General features: G+C 44.4%; 1 protein-coding gene across 6 annotated transcripts; it reads left to right on the top strand.

Moving 5' to 3' along the window:
• Positions 1 to 404: 404 nt before the first annotated feature.
• On the top strand, positions 405 to 22,465 carry LOC106590148 (tripartite motif-containing protein 16). 6 transcript variants are annotated; one of them, XM_014180798.3, is made up of 8 exons: positions 412 to 1,071; positions 1,426 to 1,521; positions 9,507 to 9,740; positions 10,007 to 10,163; positions 10,311 to 10,370; positions 11,541 to 11,624; positions 12,066 to 12,136; positions 12,883 to 13,305. In XM_014180798.3, exons 1-8 carry the CDS (start codon positions 478 to 480, stop codon positions 13,030 to 13,032), a joined length of 1,446 nt encoding a protein of 481 aa, XP_014036273.3. In that variant the 5' UTR covers positions 412 to 477; the 3' UTR covers positions 13,033 to 13,305. The 6 variants fall into 6 exon arrangements, with proteins under 6 accessions (XP_082826794.1, XP_045566849.1, XP_045566848.2 ...); XM_045710891.2 differs by having other exon boundaries at positions 410 to 1,071; positions 12,066 to 13,305; XM_014180799.3 differs by lacking the exon at positions 11,541 to 11,624.
• Positions 22,466 to 23,205: the final 740 nt, after the last annotated feature.

The following is a 23,205-nucleotide window of genomic DNA, read 5'->3' as shown; positions in this document are numbered from 1 at the left end:
TAATGTAGATATCAGAAAAATAACACTTTTGGTCAAGGAACACAATGTACCTTTAAATGGTTCATTGTATATTGGCTACCCATAATATTCATACTCATAATAGTTTACAATGCATTCTTCACACAGAGCCTAAGCAATTATTCACTTTACATTATGTATCCATATCCAGTATACATTTAAGTCTGGCTAATATGTAGTAAACTTCTTCTTAAAGTATGTGAATAGGCTGCTGTAGGGGTTAAGTCCTGGATCACAATGTATGTTACTGGAACTCCCCCTGTTGGAAAGGAATTGTTACCTCTAAACATCTGGCTCTGGAGGAAAGTGTGTTGAAATAGCAGTGGGCTGGATTCCAACCCTTCCAACTAACCCCACCTCCTGGCAGAACCAGGAAGTCCCTCCCACAAACTCTCTTCTGAGAAAACGAAACTTATCTGAGTCTCGGTTTTGTTTGTGTGAAAGTGAACAACCGTACAAATGGCTCAGCAGGGAATTCTACTGGACCAGGATCAGTTCTGTTGTTCTGTCTGTCTGGATCTACTGAAGGAGCCAGTAGCTATCCCCTGTGGACACAGTTACTGTAGGAGCTGTATTGAGGGCTGCTGGGATCAGGATGATCTGAAGGGGGTCTACAGCTGTCCTCAGTGCAGACAGACCTTCACTCCAAGGCCTGATCTGAGAAAAAATAACATGTTGGCTGAAGTGGTGGAGAAACTGAAGAAGACAGGACTTCAGGCTGCTCCCCCTGATCTGTGCTATGCTGGACCTGGAGATGTGGCATGTGATTTCTGCACTGGGACCAGAAAGCAGAAAGCCCTCATGTCCTGTCTGGTGTGTCTGGTGTCTTCCTGCAAGACTCACCTCCAGCCTCACTATAGTGTCCCTGCACTAAAGAAGCACAAGCTGGTCAAAGCCTCCACACAGCTACAGGAGAACATCTGCTCCCGTCATGACGAACTGCTGAAGATTTACTGTCGTACCGATCAGAATTGTATCTGTTATCTGTGTATGGTGGATGATCATAAAGGCCATGATACAGTGTCAGCTGCAGCGGAGAGGACCGAGAAACAGGTTAGACCAGAATAACTTGTTGGTGACTCTGATAAACAAATAAGGAAATATACAGTAGGAGAGCTGTTTGAATATGAGATAAACATATATAATTAGTTACATGAAAAATAATCTCTAAATGTATCATAATTTGCTGTAGTCATACACCATCATTTTCTTTTGAGTCCAAAGTTCAGATTAAGCTATATGATATGAGTACCTTAAAGAAACATAATAATTCAACTTAAATCATAGATATATAATTTTGCAAATGGACTTCTATTACACTATAATTCCTACTAAATCATAATACTATACTATTGCACTACTGGACAAATCAACCTTGATAGCTCAATGAACAGTGTTTCTCCATAGAGTCAGCTGGGGATGAGTCAGCAGAAGCTCCAGCAGAGAATCCAGGAGAGAGAGAAGGAGCTGAAGGAGCTCCAACATGCTGTGGAGTCTCTCAAGGTAGGTATTATTGACCAGGGACCAGTTTTAAAAAAAAGTAATCTGGATCATTATAATCCAGATTCTGTAGTGCTATTATTTATTTTTTGAATCCATGATCAGATCTATCTACCTGTTTTTGGGCCAGTTTGCTGGACTGGTTATGGTACTACTTCTACACCGTCATAGAGAAACAGAGATGAGTAAACTAAATGCATAAAGGTACCTAGATTAAGAGAGAGACATTGAACAACTGACCTCATACCTATTATGCGGTTCATTTAATGAACCTTTGTTTTTCAGATGTTAGAAAGTTTTTAGTTAGTTACATTGAAATGTATTCAAATTTCAATCCATCCTGAATCCACTGGTTCCAGTGGGATTAAGATAATCAAAAATGTTGGCATCAAAACTATCCTAATCACTACCTTTGAGATTAGAAAAATGCAAAAACTGCTTTTAATCCTGATTAAAGGTCAGATTGGATTACCACATTCAAATATATAAAATGGCGCCGCAGAAGAAGGCAGACGTTTTACGTGCCCCCAACCGATTGTGTTTTTTTGTTTGTTTATTTGCGTTGTTTGTAACTTATTTTTGTACTTATTTTGTACATAATGTTGCCGCTACCGTCTCTTATGACCTGAAAGAACTTCTGGACATCAGTACTGCGATTACTGCGACTTTGTCTCCTTCAACGAGTCTGATGAGGCCGACGCGAACAATATACTGCTTTCGATATACTGCTTTCTTGGGAACATGCCTTGATCCCCCAGGATTTGAGGAGGGGTTGGAGAAAAAGGGCCCGGAGAACGGGCTGCATTCTGAGAATTCGTAGGCGATCGAATAAACTCTCACTTCCTTCCATTCTGCTAGCAAGCCTGCAATCTTTGGACAATAAAATAGATGACCTATGCGGAAGATTAAACTACCAACGGGACATTCAATACTGTAATATGTTATGCTTCATGGAGACGTGGTTGAACGACGACACTATCAACATACATCTGGCTGGTTATACGCTGCATCGGCAGGATAGAAAAGCGGCGTCTGGTAAGACAAAGGGCGGCGGACTATGTATTTTTGTAAATAACAGCTGGTGCCCGATATCTAAGGAAGTCTCGAGCTATTGCTCGCCTAAGGTAGAGTATCTCATGATAAACTGTAGACCACACTACCTACCTAGAGAGTTTTCATCTGTATTTTTCGTAGCTGTTTACATACCACCACAGTCAGAGGCTGGCACTAAGACAGCATTGAATGAGCTGTAGAAAACTTTCACCCAGAAGTGGCGCCCTAGTAGCTGGGGACTTTAATGCAGGGAAGCTTAAATCCGTTTTACCAAATTTCTATCAGCATGTTAAATGTACAAACAGAAGGTGAAAAAAACACGACCACCTGTACTCCACACAGAAAGACGCATACAAAGCTCGCCCTCCATCTGACCATAATTCTATCCTTCAAATAACACTGAAACAAATAACACTGAAACATGCATGAGAGCACCAGCTGTTCTGGAAGACTGTGTGATCACGCTCTCTGCAGCCTATGTGAGTAAGACCTTTAAACAGGTCACATTCACAAGGCCGCAGGGCCAGATGGATTACGAGGACGTGTACTGCAAGCATTAGCTTACCAACCCGCAAGTGTCTTCACTGACATTTTCAACCTCTACCTGTCTGAGTCTGTAATACCAACATGTTTTAAGCAGACCACCATAGTGCCTGTGCCCAAGAATACTAAGGTAACCTGCCTACTAAGGTAACCTGCCTGCAGCACTCACGTCTGTAGCCATGAAGTGCTTCAAAAGGCTGGTCATGGCTCACATCAACACCATTATCCCAGAAACCTTAGATCCACTCCAATTTGCATATCACCCCAACAGATCCACAGATGATGGAAACTCTATTGCACTCCACACTGCCCTTTCCCACCTGGACAAAAGGAACACCTACGTGTGTCAGCGGGTGTATTAGAGGCGAAGTCAGGTGCAGGAGAGTAGAGTGATATAAACAGGCACCCTTTTGTTTTAGTTCCAAAAACGAGAGCACTTCATAAATCAAATGCGCTCAAAACACGGAACATAACAAAAGTAAAGCTCGTGATAAAACACCACAATAACATGAAACAATTACACACAAAACATGATGGGAAACAGAGGGTTAAATACAAGTAGATTGATTGGGGAAATGAAAACCAGGTGTGTATGGAAACAAGACAAGACAAATGGATATATGAAAAATGGAGCGGCGATGGCTAGAAAGCCGGTGACGTCGATCGCCGAACACCGCCTGAACAAGGAGAGGAGCCAACGTCGGCAGAAGTCGTGACAGTAACCCCCCCCCCCCCCCTCCTTGACGCGTGGCTCAAGCGGTGCGCCGACACCGGCCTCGAGGATGACCCGGAGGACGAGGCGCAGGGCGATTCGGCCGGCGACGGTGAAACTCCCGCAGCAGTTCAGGATCCAAAACATCTGCAACCGGAACCCAGTACCTCTCCTCCAGCCCGTACCCCTCCCACTCCACGAGGTACTGAAGGCCCCCACCAAACGCCTCGAATCCAGGATGGAACGAACGATGTACGCCGGGCCCCCTCGATGTCCAAAGGGGGCGGAGGATTCCTGGAGCGGATTCCTGGAGCGGACCACCTCAGATTCCTTGAGCGGACCAGCCACCACCGGCCTGAGGAGAGACACATGGAACGAGGGGTTAATACGATAATCAGAGGGAAGCTGTAATCTATAACATACCTCGTTCACCCTCCTCAGGACTTTGAATGGCCCCACAAACCGCAGACCCAGCTTCCGGCAGGGCAGGCGGAGGGGCAGGTTACGGGTCGAGAGCCAGACCCGGTCCCCTGGTGCGAACACCAGAGTCTCACTGCGGTGACGGTCCTCGCTGTCTTTCTGGTGACACGCGGCTCGCTGGAGATGGACACGGGCGGCCTCCCATGTCTCCTCCGCGCGCCTAAACCAGTCGTCCACCGCAGGAGTCTCGGTCTGACCCTGATGGCACGGTGCCAGAACCGGCTGGTATCCCAATACGCACTGAAAGGGGGAGAGGTTAGTGGAGGAGTGGCGAAGCGAGTTCTGTGTCATCTCGGCCCAGGGCACGAACGCTGCCCACTCCCCTGGCTGACTCTCTCTACCTGCCCGTTACTCTTGGGGTGAAAACCTGAGGTAAGGCTGATCGAGACCCCCAGACGTTCCATGAACGCCTTCCAAACTCTCGACGTGAACTGGGGACCCCAATCCGACACTATATCCTCAGGCACCCCATAGTGACGGAAGACGTGTGTAAACAGGGCCTCTGCAGTCTGTAGGGCCGAAGGGAGACCAGGAAGAGGGAGGAGACGACAGGACTTAGAAAAACGATCCACAACGACCAGGATTGTGGTATTTCCCTGTGAGGGAGGAAGATCTGTTAGGAAATCCACTGACAGATGTGACCAAGGTCGTTGTGGAATGGGTAAGGGATGTAACTTACCTCTGGGCAGGTGTCTAGGAGCCTTACACTGGACACACACCGAGCAGGAGGAGACATAAACCCTCATGTCCTTAGCCAAAGTGGGCCACCAGTACTTCCCAGTCAGACAGCGCACCGTCCGACTGATCCCCGGATGACCAGAGGAGGGAGACGTGTGGGCCCAAGAGATCAACTGGTCACGGACAGCAGACGGAACGTACATTCGCCCAACGGGACACTGGAGGGGAGCGGGCTCTGTATGCAATGCCTGCTCAATGTCCACATCCAGATCCCACATACCAGCGCTACCAGGCAGGAGGCCGGGCGTATGGGAGTCTGATCCATGGGCCGCTCCTCTGTGTCATACAGCCGGGACAGTGCATCTGCCTTCTTATTCTGGGAACCTGGTCTGTAGGCTAGGGTAAACACAAAATGGGTAAAGAACATGGCCCACCTTGCCTGACGAGGATTCAGGCTCCATGTTGCCCGGATGTACTCCAGGTTGCGGTGGTCAGTCCAGATGAGGAAAGGGTGTTTAGCCCCCTCAAGCCAATGTCTCCATGCTTTCAACGCTTTAACCACAGCCAACAACTCCCAGTCCCCCACATCATAGTTACGCTCCGCTGGGCTGAGCTTCTTCGAGAAGAAAGCACAGGGGCGGAGTTTCGGTGGCGTGCCTGAGCCCTGTGAGAGCACGACTCCTATCCCAGCCTCGGACGTGTCCACCTCCATTATGAACGCCAAAGAGGGATCCGGATTGGCCAGCACTGGAGCCGAAGTAAACAAAGCTCTTAGCTGCCCAAAAGCCCTGGCCACCTCAGCCGACCACTGCAACCTCACAGGACCCCCCTTCGGTAGTGAGGTAATGGGCGTAGCAACCTGGCCAAAACCCTGGATAAATCTCCGGTAGTAATTGGCAAACCCTAAAAATCGCTGCACCTCCTTTACCGTGGTGGGAGTCGGCCAATTACGCACGGCTGCAATGCGGTCACTCTCCACCTCCACCCCTTATGTGGAAATGCGATACCCTAGGAAGGAAATGGCCTGCTGAAAGAACAGGCATTTCTCAGCCTTGACATACAGGTCATGCTCCAACAGTCGTCCAAGTACCTTGCGCACCAAGAACACATGCTCGGCGCATGTAGCGGAGTAAATCAGAATGTCATCAATATACACCACTACACCCTGCCCGTGTAGGTCCCTAAAAATCTCATCTACAAAGGATTGGAAAACTGATGGAGCATTCATCAACCCGTACGGCATGACGAGGTACTCATAATGCCCTGTGGTGGTACTGAACGCTGTCTTCCACTCGTGTCCCTCCCGGATACGCACCAGGTTATACGCACTCCTGAGATCCAGTTTCGTGAAGAAGCGCGCCCCATGCATTGACTCAATCGCCGTGGCGATAAGAGGTAGCGGGTAACTGTACCTCACCGTGATTTGATTGAGACCAATATAGTCAATGCACGGGCGTAAACCTCCATCCTTCTTCTTCACAAAAAAGAAACTCGAGGAGGCGGGTGAAGTAGAGGGTCGAATGTACCCCTGATGCAGGGATTCAGAGACATATGTATCCATAGCCACCATCTCCGCTTGCGACAGGGGATACACGTGACTCCAGGGGAGCGCAGCGTCTGCCAGGAGATTTATCGCACAATCCCCCTGTCGATGAGGTGGTAATTGAGTCGCCTTCAGAAGGCGAGAGCCAAATCGGCATATTCTGGGGGGATGTGCACGGTGGAGACCTGGTGTGGACTTTCCACCATGGTAGCACCAATGGAAACCCCTACACACCTCCCTGAGCACTCTCGTGACAGCCCTCTGTTGCCAGGAAATAGTGGGGTTATGCAGAGCCAACCAGGGAAGGCCTAGTACCACAGGAAACGCAGGAGAGTCAATGAAGAAGAGACTGATTCTCTCCTCATGATCCCCCTGCATAACCATGGCCAAGGAGATGGTGGCCTACCTGATTAGCCCGGACCCTAATGGTCAACTATCTAGAGCGTGAACCGGGAAGGGTCTAACTATAGGAAAAATGGGGATCCCTAACCTAATGGCTAATGCTCTGTCGATAAAATTCCCAGCTGCGCCTGAATCGACGAGCGTCTTATGCTGGGAATGTGGGGAAAACTCAGGGAAACAAACAGGCACAAACAGTTGATCAACAGAGGACTCTGGATGAGTGTGGTGCAAACTCACCTGGGGTGACGCCAGAGTGCCCTGCCTGTTGCCTCGACTCCCAGAGGAACCAACACGGCACCGACTAGCAGTGTGTCCTCTGCGGCCACAGATGGCGCACGTGATGGCCCCTCCTCCAGTCTCCCTATGAGCAGCCTCTCCTAACTCCATGGGCACCGGAGCGGGGGTGCTGGACGATGGAACTGACAGAGCCCCCTCTGGACGTCCGTGGGTAACCAGCAGGTTATCCAACCAGATGGACAAATCCACCAGTTGGTCAAAGGAAATGGTGGCATCCCTGCAGGCCAGCTCACGTCGGACGTCCTCTCGTAGGCTGCATCGATAGTGGTCGATGAGGGCCCTGTCGTTCCAGCCTGCTCCGGCGGCCAAGGCCCAAAATTCCAGGGCGAAGTCCTGGGCGCTCCTCGTCCCCTGTCTAAAATGGAAGAGCCTTTCCCCCGCCGCTCTGCCCTCAGGTGGATGGTCGAAGACGGCCCTGAAGTGACAGGTGAACTCCTCGAAGTGGTCTGGCGCCGTGTCTCCTTCTCTCCACACGGCGTTTACCCACTCCAGCGCTCTTCCTGTGAGGCAGGAGATGAGGGCGGCCACTCTCTCCCCTCCCGAGGGAGCTGGGTGCACAGTGGCCAGGTAGTCGTCCAGTTGTAACAAGAATCCCTGGCACTATGCTGCCGTTCCATCATACTCCCTGGGAAGGGAGAGACGCATCCCACCGGAATTCTCTCCGGATGGAACGGGTGGAGACAACCCCGGTTGTGCTGGTCGAGGCACTGGAGAGACTTCCTGTCTCTCCCAGCAGTCCATGGTCTGGACAACGCAATCCATCATGGCACCAAGATGATGTAACATGGCCAAATGTTCCTGGATGCGCTGCTCGACTCCTCTAACCGGGGTACCTGCTCCTGCTGACTCTATTAGAGTGTGTCAGCGGGTGTATTAGAGGCGAAGTCAGGTGCAGGAGAGTAGAGTGATATAAACAGGCACTCTTTTATTTTAGTTCCAAAAACGAGAGCACTTCATAAATCAAATGCGCTCAGAACACGGAACTTAACAAATGTAAAGCGCGTAATAAAACACCACAATAACATGAAACAATTGCACACAAGACATGATGGGAAACAGAGGGTTAAATACAAGTAGATTGATTGGGGAAATGAAAAGCAGGTGTGTATGGAAACAAGACAAGACAAATGGATATATGAAAAATGGAGCGGCGATGGCTAGAAAGCCGGTGACGTCGATCGCCGAGCGCCGCCCTAACAAGTAGAGAAGCCGACTTCGGAGGAAGTCGTGACAACGTGAGCATGCTATTCATTGACTACAGCTTAGTGTTCAACACCACAGTGCCCTCAAAGCTCATTACTAAGCTAAGGACCCCGGGACAAAACACCTCCCTCTGCAACTGGATCCCGGACTTCCTGACGTGCCGCCCCCTTGTGGTAAGGGTAGGTAACAACACATCTGCCACGCTGATCCTCAACACAGGGGACCCTCAGGGGTGTATGCTTAGTCCCCTCCTGTACTCACAGTTCACCCGTGACTGCATGGCCAAGCACAACTCCAACACCATTATTAAGTTTGCCGACGACACAACAGTGGTAGGCCTGATCACCGACAATGATGAGAAAGCCTATAGGGAGGAGGTCGGAGACCTGGCAGTGTGGTGCCAAGATAACAACCTCTCCCTCAACGTTATCAAGACATAGGAGATGATTGTGGCCTACAGTTAAAGGAGGACCGAGCATGCCCCCCTTCTCATCAACGAAGCTGTAGTGGAGCAGGTTGAGAGCTTCAAGTTCTTTGGTGTCCACATCACCAACAAGCTATCATGGTCCAAACACACCAAGACAGTCGTGAAGAGGGCACGACAATGCCTATTCCACCTCAGGAGACTGAAAAGATTTGGCATGGGTCCTCAGATCCTCAAAAAGTTGTACAGCTGCACCATCGACAGCATCCTGACTGGTTGCATCACCGCCTGGTATGGCAACTGCTCGGCCTCCGACCGCAAGGCACAACAGAGGGTAGTACGTACGGCCCAGTACATCACTGGGGCCAAGCTTCCTGCCATCCAGGACCTCTATATCAGGCAGTGTCATAGGAAGGCCCAAAAAATTGTCAAAGACTGAAGCTACCCTAGTCATAGTCTGGTCTCTCTGCAAATGCACGTCAAGTTGTACTGGAGCACCAAGTCTAGGTCCAAAAGGCTTCCTAACAGCTTCTACCCCCAAGCCATAAGACTCCTGAATAGCTATTCAAATGCCTACCCAGACTATTTACATTGTATGCAAAGAACAGGGATTCCCCACTTTTACCTTCTCTTCTCTCTTTGTGTCTGAACAGCACTCTGCACAGGCAACAGTGGAGGACAGTGATAGGATCTTTACTGAGCTGATCCACTCCATTGAGAGAAGGCGCTCTGAGGTGAAGGAGTTGATCAGAGACCAGGAGAAGGCGCAAGTGAGTCAAGCTGATGGACTCCTGGAGCAACTGGAGCAGGAGATAGCTGAGCTGAGGAGGAGAAACGCTGAGCTGGAGCAGCTCTCACACACAGAGGATCACATCCATTTCCTCCAGGTAACTAAACTGCCTTGATACAGGTCATACAGAAATTAACTTCTTGTGAAACTGTTCATTTTGTCAATTATACTTTATTCTCCATATTATTCTCCATATATCAGTATTCATGTTTTCTGACATCAATAAAAAAACGTATGATCACAAAATACATTGTCAGTCATCTGCTCTCTCTCTGTCTCTCTCTTCTGTCGCTCTCTCTCTCTCTCTCTCTCTCTCTCTCACACATTCTCTCTCACTCTCACACTCTCTCTGTCTCTCTACAGAGTTATCAGTCTCTCTCCAGTCCCAGTGTCTCTTCAGACTTACCCAGCATCGTTATCCATCCTCAGTACTTTGGAGATGTGAATAAGGCTGTTTCTGATGTCAGAGAGAAACTAGAAGACGTTCTTAAAGGAGAATGGACCAAGATCTCCACCACAGGTGAGCTGAATATAATACTAACACAATACATAGTGTAAGAACACCTAGTTTAGACCAATCAGAGGTCCTATAGTCATCACTTTATACATGTGCAATATGGTATGCTGATAATATTCTCTCTCTCTTTAAATGTCTGTGTGTTTGTAGTGAATTCAGTGGATGTTTTACTGCCTCCAGAGCCCAAGACTAAAGAACGTTTCTTACAATGTGAGTTTCTTGATCAAGTAACTAACGGCCTCTTTTTTCTGACACTACTCACGAACCTTGTGATTTATCAATAGTAGATACTGCTCTCATTGATCTCTGCTCTGCTGTAATCAAAGACAGGGTAGCAGGGGCGGAAATCCCGGGGGGGACGGGGGGGACACGACCCCCCCCATCCTGGGAAAAATATGATTTGTCCTCCCCAATATATCACTGAAACATAACTATGTAATTTAAATAATATTAATAATACGCAATGAAAGCAATTGTGCTGATTATAGACACTTAGTAGCGCGTTTTGAAGTTTCAAAAGATTGCGACCCCCCCGCCCTTTGCCTCACAATGGTTTGATCCACTGCCAGTTCCTTAGCTTGCTACGTAACTGCCGTGAGGTTCATCCAGTCAATCGCGCACACACACACTAGCTGAATAGGCAGAGCTAGCGCGCAAATATTAACTATTAAGCTAGCTAGTACCTATTCCATTTATGTGGCGTCGTCAAAGATGGAATCAGCATGCAGATGATGTAAGTTAGTGCTTCAAAGTCCCTATGAAAAGGTTAGCGATAAACTGAAGTCCAAACTGAACAGAACTACACTCTCATCTACCATTGTCTTAAATATATTTAATGGTCTCGTTGCAAAAGCTAAATTGTCGCAAGGGAACTTTTATTTATTTAATTTCACCTTTATTTAACCCGGGTAGCAAAGATTATAGCAAACACCACTGAAACTGAATTGGTGCTCGCTAGCTTTGCAAATTCAGCTATTGTTGGAAGCCAGCCAATATGAAACAGACTATTAAAATTACAATAGGTTGCAGCATATGTTGTGTAAATGGTGAACTCATACAGCTGTCAACTCTTGTCATTTTAATCCGTTTCACATTTGCTAGCTACCTTTTAGATCGAAGCCCATATAGAATGATAGAAGATGATAGAAGCCCATCTCCTACTGTAAATAACCTACACACTGTGTGTGTGTGTAGCCAGCCAGCCGGCCAGCCAGGTAGAAAAATGGCAGAAAAATAAAAGACGGACATCAGAGTATTTTTCAATACACCAAAACGCATAGTAAGAACCCTAGTAGCCTAATATCTCAAAGACTAGTTGATAAAATGTTCATAAGAAAGAAATGAAATTCTAATGGAAATGTTTCACAATGATGTCATTAGGCAGAGCAGGCAACAGATGGCACACAGACAGCAGAGTTGGGGACAGATATGCAGGGACAGACTGGCAGAGACAGGGAGTCTCAGGTAAGTTTGTTGAGTCTTTGTTTGGCAACATTATGAAATGTTCTCAATTTTTTTGACTTGTAAAATAGGAACATAATTGGAAAATGCCATGGATAACCCCACTCTCAACTTAAACTGGTGACTGAACTAAGATTTGTTAAAGGCAATGGTATTGCTGTTGTGATTAGTTGTGTAGTTTTGGGTACCGGTAGTTAGGAGTACGGCAAACACCTTATTTCTTTGGTTCCTCAATATACATTTACCATATTACAATGTAGGCTATGTGTTACAGCACTACTTTTGGTGTCCCCCTCAGGAATTGCTCTTGAGAAAATGTCATGTAATTGTCCCCTCCAAAGTGGATATCAGAGTTTCGCCCCTGCAGGGTAGATACAGTACAGTATGTGCCTTAACTTGCAGTTCTAACTCCCCTCATTGGTCTCTGCTCTGCTCTTCTCCCAGATTCCTGTCCGCTCATACTGGATCCAAACACAGCACAGAAATCCCTCTCTCTGTCTGAGGGAAACAGAAAGGTGACAGTTGTTAAGAATGTTAGAGATCCAAATCCTGACCATCCAGACAGATTCACTGGTTGGTGGCAGGTCCTTTGTAGAGAGGGTCTGTCTGGACGCTGTTACTGGGAGGTGGAGTGTCATCATGGGACTGTTACAGCAGTCTCATATAAAGACATAAGTAGAATAGGGTTGAGTAATGATCCCAGATTTGGATACAATGACAAGTCTTGGGGTTTAGAGTGCTCTAGTAATGGTTATAGTTTCAGACACAATAATATTGAGACTAAAGTGTCAGGCCCTCAGTCCTCCAGAGTAGGAGTGTACCTGGATCACAAGGCAGGTATTGTGTCCTTTTACAGCGTCTCTGACACAATGACCCCCCTCCACACAGTTGAAACCACGTTCACTAAACCCCTCTATCCTGGGATATGGGTTAGGTGCAAAAATTATTCTGCTGAGCTGTGTGAACTACAGATTTATTTCGCCTCTAGATTAAACTACATATTAGAATGATGGTAATTGCTCTTTTAGTCTGGTATGTACAATTATTTTTGGAGTGATTGAATCTTTAATTTAGTATAGGTTTTAATCACATTCATATTGATCTATTCTCTCTTTGATGAAGTCTAAACTAAACTACTGCTCCCACGAGAGGGCAGGCTGCTCCCACGGACAGTTGCCCCGCCCGGCATGTGAGTCAAGGTGATCAGAGGCAATTAAGCACAGCTGACGGTACTAATGAGCTATTCTCTTTCCCATTCAAGGGAGAGGAGGGAACCGGTAGAGAGGGGAGAAAGAAAATAACGCGTAGTTCGCGGCGCACATGGGAAGGGCTAAGAAGGGAACTAACTACCAATTGGGAAAGGCCATCACAGATCCGGACCACCAGCCGAACGGAGCTCTCCACGGACTAATCGTTTAGGTGGTGACACACCCGTGATTTATGTTATAGTTTAAAGATACTCTCTTTATGTTCCTTGTTGTTGTAAAGAAGAAGATTTGTGTTTTCCTTGGGAGATCATCCTTGATTGTGTTGTATTGTTTAATAGGAAAGAAATACCTCTGAGAACTTTGTTCAATTAAGAAAACCTGCTCCTGACTCGTTTATTCCACTTTTCCGCTTTAGAGCAACCTCAAAGGACCTGGTCCGCTCACAATAATAAAAAATTGTTTGTTCATTTCAATAAGTTGTATTATTATTTACCTATTGATCCTTTAATTTGAATCTGTTTCATTTTCTGAAATCTATGTAGGCTTATGTACTGTTAGCTTCTAGCTTGAAATATACTTATTCATGTTACCATACTAGAACTTATCGATTACTGTACATGTATAAGGAATGTATAGGTTGGGGTCAATTGAGGGTGGATAAAAACTAGGTGTATGGAAAGTTACTGAGTGAGGAAGGGGGAGTGCAGAAAGTTTACATTCTGTAAAAAGATGGTATTGTTAAATCTTATGGCTCTTAAGGAGGGAGGCAAAGGACACTGATAAGGTAGGACAGCCGTGGATTAGGGAGGAGTGAGGAATTCGGCCCGAGGTCAGGTCAGATGAAGTGAAAAGGAACAGTCCTATTACACACATATACTTCCATGCCCACAAAGGTTCTACCATGAGGCAGGGCCATGACTACACCAGTGAGAGGATCCAATTAAGTTCCTGACAAGCAACAGAGATGTATTGGCTGTCTAGATGTGCAAGGAGTTGAGTCCGCCTAGAAGGAGGGTATAAATATACAGTACCAGTCAAACGTTTGGACACACCTACTCATTTTTCTTTATTTTTACTATTTTCTACATTGTAGAATAATTGTGACATCAAAACTATGAAATAACACACATGGAATCATGTAGTAACCAAAAAAGTGTTAGACAAATCAAAATGTATTTTATATTTGAGGTTCTTCAAAGTAGCCACCCTTTGCCTTGATGACAGCATTGCATATACTTAGTTCAACTGTCACACTCCATTAGAACCCAAAATATAAGCTTGTTTTATTCCAATGTTTGTAAACATTGTAAATATAAACAAACACTGTATAGCCTCATAACATGGGGTTAAAACAATACTTTTGATATCATGGATGGTGTAAGGGCTGTCTTCAGGAAAGGACCAAAATGCAGCAGAGTTAGTATTCATCCTTAAATTTAATTGGAAAGAACACTATACAAAAACAAGGAAACTGACAGCCAACAGTCCTGTCAGGTGCAACCACACTAAACAAGAAACAATTACCCACAAAACCCAAAGGAAAAACATGCTCCTTATGTGTGACTCCCAATCAGCAGCAACGAGCACCACCTGTGCCTGATTGGGAGCCACACACATGGCCCAAAACAAAGAAATACCAAAACATAGAAAAAGGAACATAGAACGCCCACCCAATGTAACACCCTGGCCTAACCAAAATAAAGAACAAAAACCCCTCTCTATGGCCAGGGCGTTGCAGATGGTCAGTCCTTGCATCCATAGCTCTCTCTATTAATCTGAGGGTGGTTACATTTCTCCAGGCCCATCCCTCAGCTTTTTACCAAAACAGTGGCGGGGCGCCCATTTGGTTATTGTTTCATCTGTGGATTTGCCCTTTAAACAGCTGCATATTATCAAGATATCAAAGTGTCACCAACAAAAGGTAAACAATAGGCCTATAGCAAATGCAGCATATGGCATTCATTTTTCACATGTAAAAGCACTTTCCAGTAGTGCTCAAAGAATGCCATTCCATGAGCCCAACATTTATTTTTCCACCCGAATCAATGAGACCAATCAGTCCTCCATGATAACAAAATCATAAACAGAGTAGGGCTGGCTAATAAATCCTTCGTTTTGGGGTTATGCTGAGATAAAACAATTTGGTTAATCTATACTTCTGTAGCTCCCGAGTGGTGCAGTGGTCCAAGGCACTGGATCTCTGTGCTAGAGGTGTCACTACAGACGCTGGTTCGATTCCAGGCTGTATCACAACTGGCCGTGATTGGGTTCCCATAAGGCGGGGCACAATTGGCCCTGCGTCGTTAAGGTTTGGCCAGGGTAGACCGTCATTGTAAATAAGAATTTGTTTTTAACTGACTTGCCTAGTTAAATAAAGGTAAAAAATATAAATATTTCCAAGTCCTATTCTTGAAGATCAAGGGGTATAACATTTATTGGAATGACTGGAATTCTGTCAGTGTGGTGCCAAGATAACAACCTCTCTCTCACTGTGATCAAGACAAAGGAGATGATTGTGGACTACAGAAAAAGGAGGACCCCCATTCTCATCAACGGGGCTTTAGTGGAGCAGGTTGAGAGCTTCAAGTTCGTTGGTGTCCATATCACCAACAAACTATCATGGTCCAAACACACCAAGACAGTCGTGAAGAGGGCACGACAATGCCTATTATCCCTCAGGAGACTGAAAATATTTGGCATGAGTCCTCAGATCCTCAAAAAGTTCTACAGCTGCACCATCGAGAGCATCCTAACTGGTTGCATCACCGCCTGGTATGGAAGGCACTACAGGGGGTAGTGTGTACGGCCATCCAGGACCTCTATACCAGGCGGTGTCAGAGGAAGACCCCAAAAATTGCCAAAGACTCTAGCAACCGTAGTCATGGAGTGTTTTCTCTGTTACCGCACGGCAAGTTGTACCGGAGCGCCAAGTCTAGGTCCAAAAGGCTTCTTAACAGCTTCTACCCCCAAGCCATAAGACTCCTGAACAGCTAATGAAATGGCTACCCTGACTTTTTGCATTGTCCCCGCCCTCCACCCCCATTTTTACGCTGCTGCTACTCTCTGTTAATTATCAATGCATTGTCACCTTACCTCTACCTACATACACATTTTACCTCAATTACCTTGACTAAGCGATGCCTCCACACATTGACTCTGTACCTGTAACCCCTGTATATAGCCTCTCTACTGTTATTTTATTGTTGCTCCTTTTTTCTTATTTTTAAATAGTATTGAACTTTTTTTCTTGATCGCATTCTTGGTTAAGGGCTTGTAAGTAAGTATTTCACTGTAAGGTCTACACCTGTTGTATTCGGCGCATGTGACAAATAACATTTGATTTGATTTGATTTGAATACTGTAGTACTTACTATTTAATTATATAGAAACTGTAGTATACTGTAGAATACTATACTACTCACTGTAGTATCAGTTGATCATGTGTAGTACTTATTATAAAGTGTTGTAGTGTACTGAAATACTATTGTGAACACTTCAGCATTATCCTCCCAAAAACCACTGTAGTAAATAATAACACAATTGTATTTGTCACTTTACCGTGAAACGCTTACTTATGTGCACTTTCCCAACAATGCAGAGTTAAAAAGTAAGAAAAATGTGCTAATAAAAAAAGGAAATAGTATCACAATAAAATAACAATAACGAGGCTTCATACAAGGAACACCGGTACCCAGTCAATGCGCATAGGTACGAGGTACTTGAGGTAACTGAGGTAATATACATTGAGTGTACAAAACATTAAGGACACCGGCTCTATCCATGATATAGACTGACCAGACACAGAGGCAAATCAATCATTAACTTTACATTATGTTTCAATATCCAGTATACATTTATATCTGGATAATATGTAGTAAACAGGACTTCAGGCTTCGACCAGAAAGCCCTCATGTTTAGTCCTGGATCACAATGCATGTTACTGGTTCAACCCCTGAGAATAATTGTCACCTCTCTAAATATATGGCTCTGGAGGAAAGTGTGTTGAAATAGCAGTGGGCTGGATTCCAACACATGCTGCAGAAGTATATGTCCCAAAGCAGCTTAGACCCCTAAACAACCCTAGGCTACAGGATATTCATTATTGCATTGGACTACATTCCTTTATCTCCCTCCCTCTAAATAACCCCACCTCCTGGCAGAACCAGGAAGTCGCTCCCCCTCCCACAAACTCTCTTCTAGGAAAACAAAACTTACAGTGCCTTGCGAAAGTATTCGGCCCCCTTGAACTTTTCGACCTTTTGCCACATTTCAGGCTTCAAACATAAAGATATAAAACTGTAATTTTGTGTGAAGAATCAACAACAAGTGGGACACAATCATGAAGTGGAACAAAATGTATTGGATATTTCAAACTTTTTTAACAAATAAAAAACTGAATAATTGGCCGTGCAAAATTATTCAGCCCCCTTAAGTTAATACTTTGTAGCGCCACCTTTTGCTGCGATTACAGCTGTAAGTCGCTTGGGGTATGTCTCTGTCAGTTTTGCACATCGAGAGACTGAAATTTTTGCCCATTCCTCCTTGCAAAACAGCTCGAGCTCAGTGAGGTTGTATGGAGAGCGTTTGTGAACAGCAGTTTTCAGTTCTTTCCACAGATTCTCGATTGGATTCAGGTCTGGACTTTGACTTGGCCATTCTAACACCTGGATATGTTTATTTGTGAACCATTCCATTGTAGATTTTGCTTTATGTTTTGGATCATTGTCTTGTTGGAAGACAAATCTCCGTCCCAGTCTCAGGTCTTTTGCAGACTCCATCAGGTTTTCTTCCAGAATGGTCCTGTATTTGGCTCCATCCATCTTCCCATCAATTTTAACCATCTTCCCTGCCCCTGCTGAAGAAAAGCAGGCCCAAACCGTGATGCTGCCACCACCATGTTTGACAGTGGGGATGATGTGTTCAGGGTGATGAGCTGTGTTGCTTTTACGCCAAACATAACGTTTTGCATTGTTGCCAAAAAGTTTGATTTTGGTTTCATCTGACCAGAGCACCTTCTTCCACATGTTTGGTGTGTCTCCCAGGTGGCTAGTGGCAAACGTTAAACAACACTTTTTATGGATATCTTTAAGAAATGGCTTTCTTCTTGCCACTCTTCCATAAAGGCCAGATTTGTGCAGTATACGACTGATTGTTGTCCTATGGACAGAGTCTCCCACCTCAGCTGTAGATCTCTGCAGTTCATCCAGAGTGATCATGGGCCTCTTGGCTGCATCTCCGATCAGTCTTCTCCTTGTATGAGCTGAAAGTTTAGAGGGACGGCCGGGTCTTCGTAGATTTGCAGTGGTCTGATACTCCTTCCATTTCAATATTATCGCTTGCACAGTGCTCCTTGGGATGTTTAAAGCTTGGGAAATCTTTTTGTATCCAAATCCGGCTTTAAACTTCTCCACAACAGTATCTCGGACCTGCCTGGTGTGTTCCTTGTTCTTCATGATGCTCTCTGCACTTTAAACGGACCTCTGAGACTATCACAGAGCAGGTGCATTTATACGGAGACTTGATTACACACAGGTGGACTCTATTTATCATCATTACTCATTTAGGTCAACATTGGATCATTCAGAGATCCTCACTGAACTTCTGGAGAGAGTTTGCTGCACTGAAAGTAAAGGGGCTGAATAATTTTGCACGGCCAATTTTTCAGTTTTTTACTTGTTAAAAAAGTCTGAAATATCCAATACATTTCGTTCCACTTCATAATTGTGTCCCACTTGTTGTTGATTCTTCACAAAAAAATACAGTTTTATACCTTTATGTTTGAAGCCTGAAATGTGGCAAAAGGTCGAAAAGTTCAAGGGGGCCGAATACTTTCGCAAGGCACTGTATCTGAGTCGCGGTGTCATTTGTCTGTGTGAAAGTGAACAACAACAGTCCAAATGGCTCAGCAGGGAATTCTGAATTTTTTAAACCTCCTCCCCTTAGTTACATTGACAAGTATTCGTTGTAGTACCTTTTTAAATCCACCCTGAATCCATTGTTTCCAGTGGGATTAAGATCATCCTGATTATCGGCATCAAAACCATCCTAATCACAATTTTTGAGATTTGAAAAATGCAATAACTACTTTTAATCCTGATTAAAGGTCAGATTGGATTACCAAATTCGAATCCCTATCCGGAAGATCAGAATAAAAAATGTAAATGTTGAAAAACCCAATTCTAACATTTAATCCTAACCGATTTCCGAAATCCAATCAGATAACTTTTGAAAAACTGGGCCCAGAGGACCGGAGATGCACCATTTCACTTCCCTCCTCCAGTCAGCCAGTCAGAGAGAGAGGACACTCTCCAATCAAACTGAGACACTGTGTGGAACAGGCTCTCTGGGCTCCCAGACAGAGATGAAATACGCTCTTAGAAAAAGGAACCATTAAGGGTTCTTCAACTTGTTTAAGTAGGACCGTTTCTGATTCTAGGTAGAACCCTCTGGAAAGGGTTCTACCCAGCACCCCGAATGGAAAATACTACAGTTTACTATAGAATACTACAGTACTTACTATTTCATTATATAGAAACTGTAGTATACTGTAGAATACTATACTAAACACTGTAGTATCTGTCGATCATGTGTAGTACTTGCTATAAAATGTTGTAATATACTGAAATACTATTGTGAGTACTTCAGTATTATCTACCCCCCAAAAACACTGTAGTAAATAATAATACAATTGTATTTGTCACATTCGCCAAATACAACAGGTGCAGACTTCATATTGAAATTCTTATCTACGAACACTTTCCCAACAATGCAGAGTTAAAAAGTAAGAAAAATGTGCTAAAAAAAAAGGAAATCGTAACACAATAAAATAACAATAACGAGGCTACATACAAGTAATACCGATACCCAATCAATGTGCAGCGGTACGAGGTACTTGAGGTAACTGAGGTAACATACACTGAGTGCACAAAACATTAAGGACACCTGCTCTATCCATGATATAGACTGACCAGGTGAATCCAGGTGAAAGCTATGATCCCTCATTGATATCACTTGTTAAATCCACCTCAATCAGTGTAGATGAAGGGGAGGAGACAGGTTAAAGAAGGATTTTTAAGCCTTGAGACATGGAGTGTGTGTGTGTGTGTGTGTGTGTGTGTGTGTGTGTGTGTGTGTGTGTGTGTGTGTGTGTGTGTGTGTGTGTGTGTGTGTGTGTGTGTGTGTGTGTGTGTGTGTGTGTGTGTGTGTGTGTGTGTGTGTGTGTGTGTGTGTGTGTGCATTCAGAAGGTGAATGGGAAAGACAAAAGATTGAAGTGCCTTTGAACGGGGTATGGTTGTAGGTGCACTGGTTTGTGTCATGAACTGCAACGCTGCTGGGTGTTTCATGCTCAACAGTTTCCTGTGTGTATCAAGAATGGTCCACCACCCAAAGGACATCCAGCCATATTGACACAACTGTGGGAACCATAGGAGACAACAATGTTCCGAGGATGTTCTGAGGGCAAAGGGGGGGGGGGGGGGGGGGGTAAAGTGCAACTCAATATTAAGGTGTTCTTAATGTTTTGTACAATCAGTGAATAGAATTTTGTTATATGGGCCTCTATAAAGGTTTCTACCTAGAACCCTTTAACTTCTAGGTTTTACGTGTTGTGGGTAATTGTGAATCTCTGTTCTTTGCATTAGTTCACTTACAGTTGGTTGTACCTATGATTATGATTGTTGTTTTATTCTACTTGTATTGTTTCTGGGTTTATGTTTCTGGGTTTCGGTGGGGTGGCTAGGCCGATACCATCAGTGAGAAAGCTTATTCAGATGAAAAGGCTTCTAGGTAGAACCTTATTGCCCTGGTAATAAAACGGCCTGGGGGGAAAATATCCTACTTAACATGGAGCCTTCTCTTCTCTCTATGTGTCTTAACAGCACTCTGCACAGGCAGCAGTGGAGGACATTGATAGGATCTTTACTGAGCTGATCCACTCCATTGAGAGAAGGTGCTCTGAGGTGAAGGAGTTGATCAGAGACCAGGAGAAGGCTCAAGTGGGTCAAGCTGATGGACTCCTGGAGCAACTGGAGCAGGAGATATCTGAGCTGAGGAGGAGAAACGCTGATCTGGAGCAGCTCTCACACACAGAGGATCACATCCATTTCCTCCAGGTAACTAAACTGCCTTGTTACAGGTGATACAGAAATGTACTTGTTGTGAAACTATACATTTTGTCAATTATACTTTTTCTCCATATCAGTGTTCATGTTACCTGACATTAATAAAAAAATATTTGATCACAAAAAACATTGTCAATTATCTACTCTCGCTCTGTCTGTCTCTCACACTCTCTTTATCTCTGTCTCTCCCCAGAGTTATCAGTCTCTCTCCAGTCCCAGTGTCTCTTCAGACTTACCCAGCATCGTTATCCATCCTCAGTACTTTGGAGATGTGAATAAGGCTGTTTCTGATGTCAGAGAGAAACTAGAAGACGTTCTTAAAGGAGAATGGACCAAGATCTCCACCACAGGTGAGTTGAATATAATACTAACACAATACATAATGTAAGAACACCTAGTTTAGACCAATCAGAGGTCCTATAGTCATCACTTTATACATGTGCAATATGGTATGCTGATAATATTCTCTCTTTCTGGGAATGTCTGTGTGTTTGTAGTGAATTCAGTGGATGTTTTACTGCCTCCAGAGCCCAAGACTAGAGAGCAGTTCTTACAATGTGAGTTTCTTCATCAAGTTACTAACAGTCTATTTTTCTGACACTACTCACAAACCTTGTGATATATCAATAGTAGATACTGCTGTCACTGATCTCTGCTCTGCTGTAATCAAAGACAGGGTAGATACAGTACAGTATGTGCCTTAACTTGCTGTTCTAACTCCCCTCATTGGTCTCTGCTCTGCTCTTCTCCCAGATTCCTGTCAGCTCACACTGGATCCAAACACAGCACAGAAATCCCTCTCTCTGTCTGAGGGAAACAGGAAGGTGACAGTTGTTAAGAATGTTAGAGATCCAAATCCTGACCATCCAGACAGATTCACTGGTTGGTGGCAGGTCCTTTGTAGAGAGGGTCTGTCTGGACGCTGTTACTGGGAGGTGGAGTTTCATTGTGGAACTGGTTTTATAGCAGTCTCTTATAAAGACATCAGTAGAATAGGGTGTGTTAATGATTCCAGATTCGGATACAATGACAAGTCTTGGGGGTTAGAGTGCTCTAGTAATGGTTTTCGTTATAGTTATAGTTTCAGACACAATAATGTTGAGACTAAAGTGTCAGGCCCTCAGTCCTCCAGAGTAGGAGTGTACCTGGGTCACAAGGCAGGTATTCTGTCCTTCTACAGCGTCTCTGACACAATGACCCTCCTCCACACAGTTGAAACCACGTTCACTAAACCCCTCTATCCTGGGATATGGATTAGGTCCGTAAATGATTCTGCTGAGCTGTGTAAACTGTAGAGTTCCCCATATTATAACAATGGTTAATGCTCTTTTAGTCTGGTATGTACTATTATTTTGATTGATTTAATCTTTCATTTAGTCTAGGTTTTAATCACATCCATATTGACGTATTCTCACTTTGATGAAGTCTAAACTTAAAAACGACTGCTGTATTGATGTCTTTTTTTTAAAGAAAGATTATTTGTTAATTTCAATAAATTGTATTATTATTTACCTATCCTTGAATGTGAATCAGTTTAGTTTTCTCAAATCTATTTAGACCTATGTACTGCATATACTCTGATGCTGCAGATTTACTACTCAATCAACCGTCCAGCAGATGGTGATATACTGTAGCAAACAATACAAATATTAAATATTTATTGATTTACCTCTTGCTACTCAGCAAACCACCAACAATAAACAATATGTCCATGTGTTCGTCTTTGAGTGTTTATGCTATTAACTAAATGAGTAACTAAAGAAGATTATATTTAGCTGTGTCTACAATGACACTCTTGGTGAATTTTTACTCCAATTTATTTAATTCCTCAATCATTAAGTAAAATGTAAGCAAGCTAGATTACTTCACTTTGGATTCACTCTTTTGAATGTTTGAATTTGTAAGTTAACTGAGGAGGACCAACTGCTACAATTTATACAAACAACCAAACAACAAACTTAGCAAGACCTGGCATTTGTCCTGTTCTGTTTCCAAACATAATGTGATTGGTCAGGCTGTGGCCACTGCACAAAGATACTGGAAAAAAAACTTAACTACATCTCATTGACTGAGCCGAGCATTTAATCATATTTCTCTCTCAATAAACTTCTCCCCTTTACTACTACAGATGTATCACACCAAGGGTTATTTGCATGTGGACATTGAATTTATCTTTCAAATTGCTCAAAATAGCAGTTAAAATGCACTTTCTACAATCTGCAGTATTTTTGAAAAGGTATAGGAACATGCTGCAG

The sequence above is a fragment of the Salmo salar genome, chromosome 29, assembly GCF_965601325.2.
Source record: "Salmo salar chromosome 29, fSalSal1, whole genome shotgun sequence".
Lineage (NCBI taxonomy): Eukaryota > Metazoa > Chordata > Actinopteri > Salmoniformes > Salmonidae > Salmo > Salmo salar.
The sequence above is the reverse complement of the archived record's forward strand: the minus strand, read 5'-3'. Positions and strand labels throughout refer to the sequence as shown.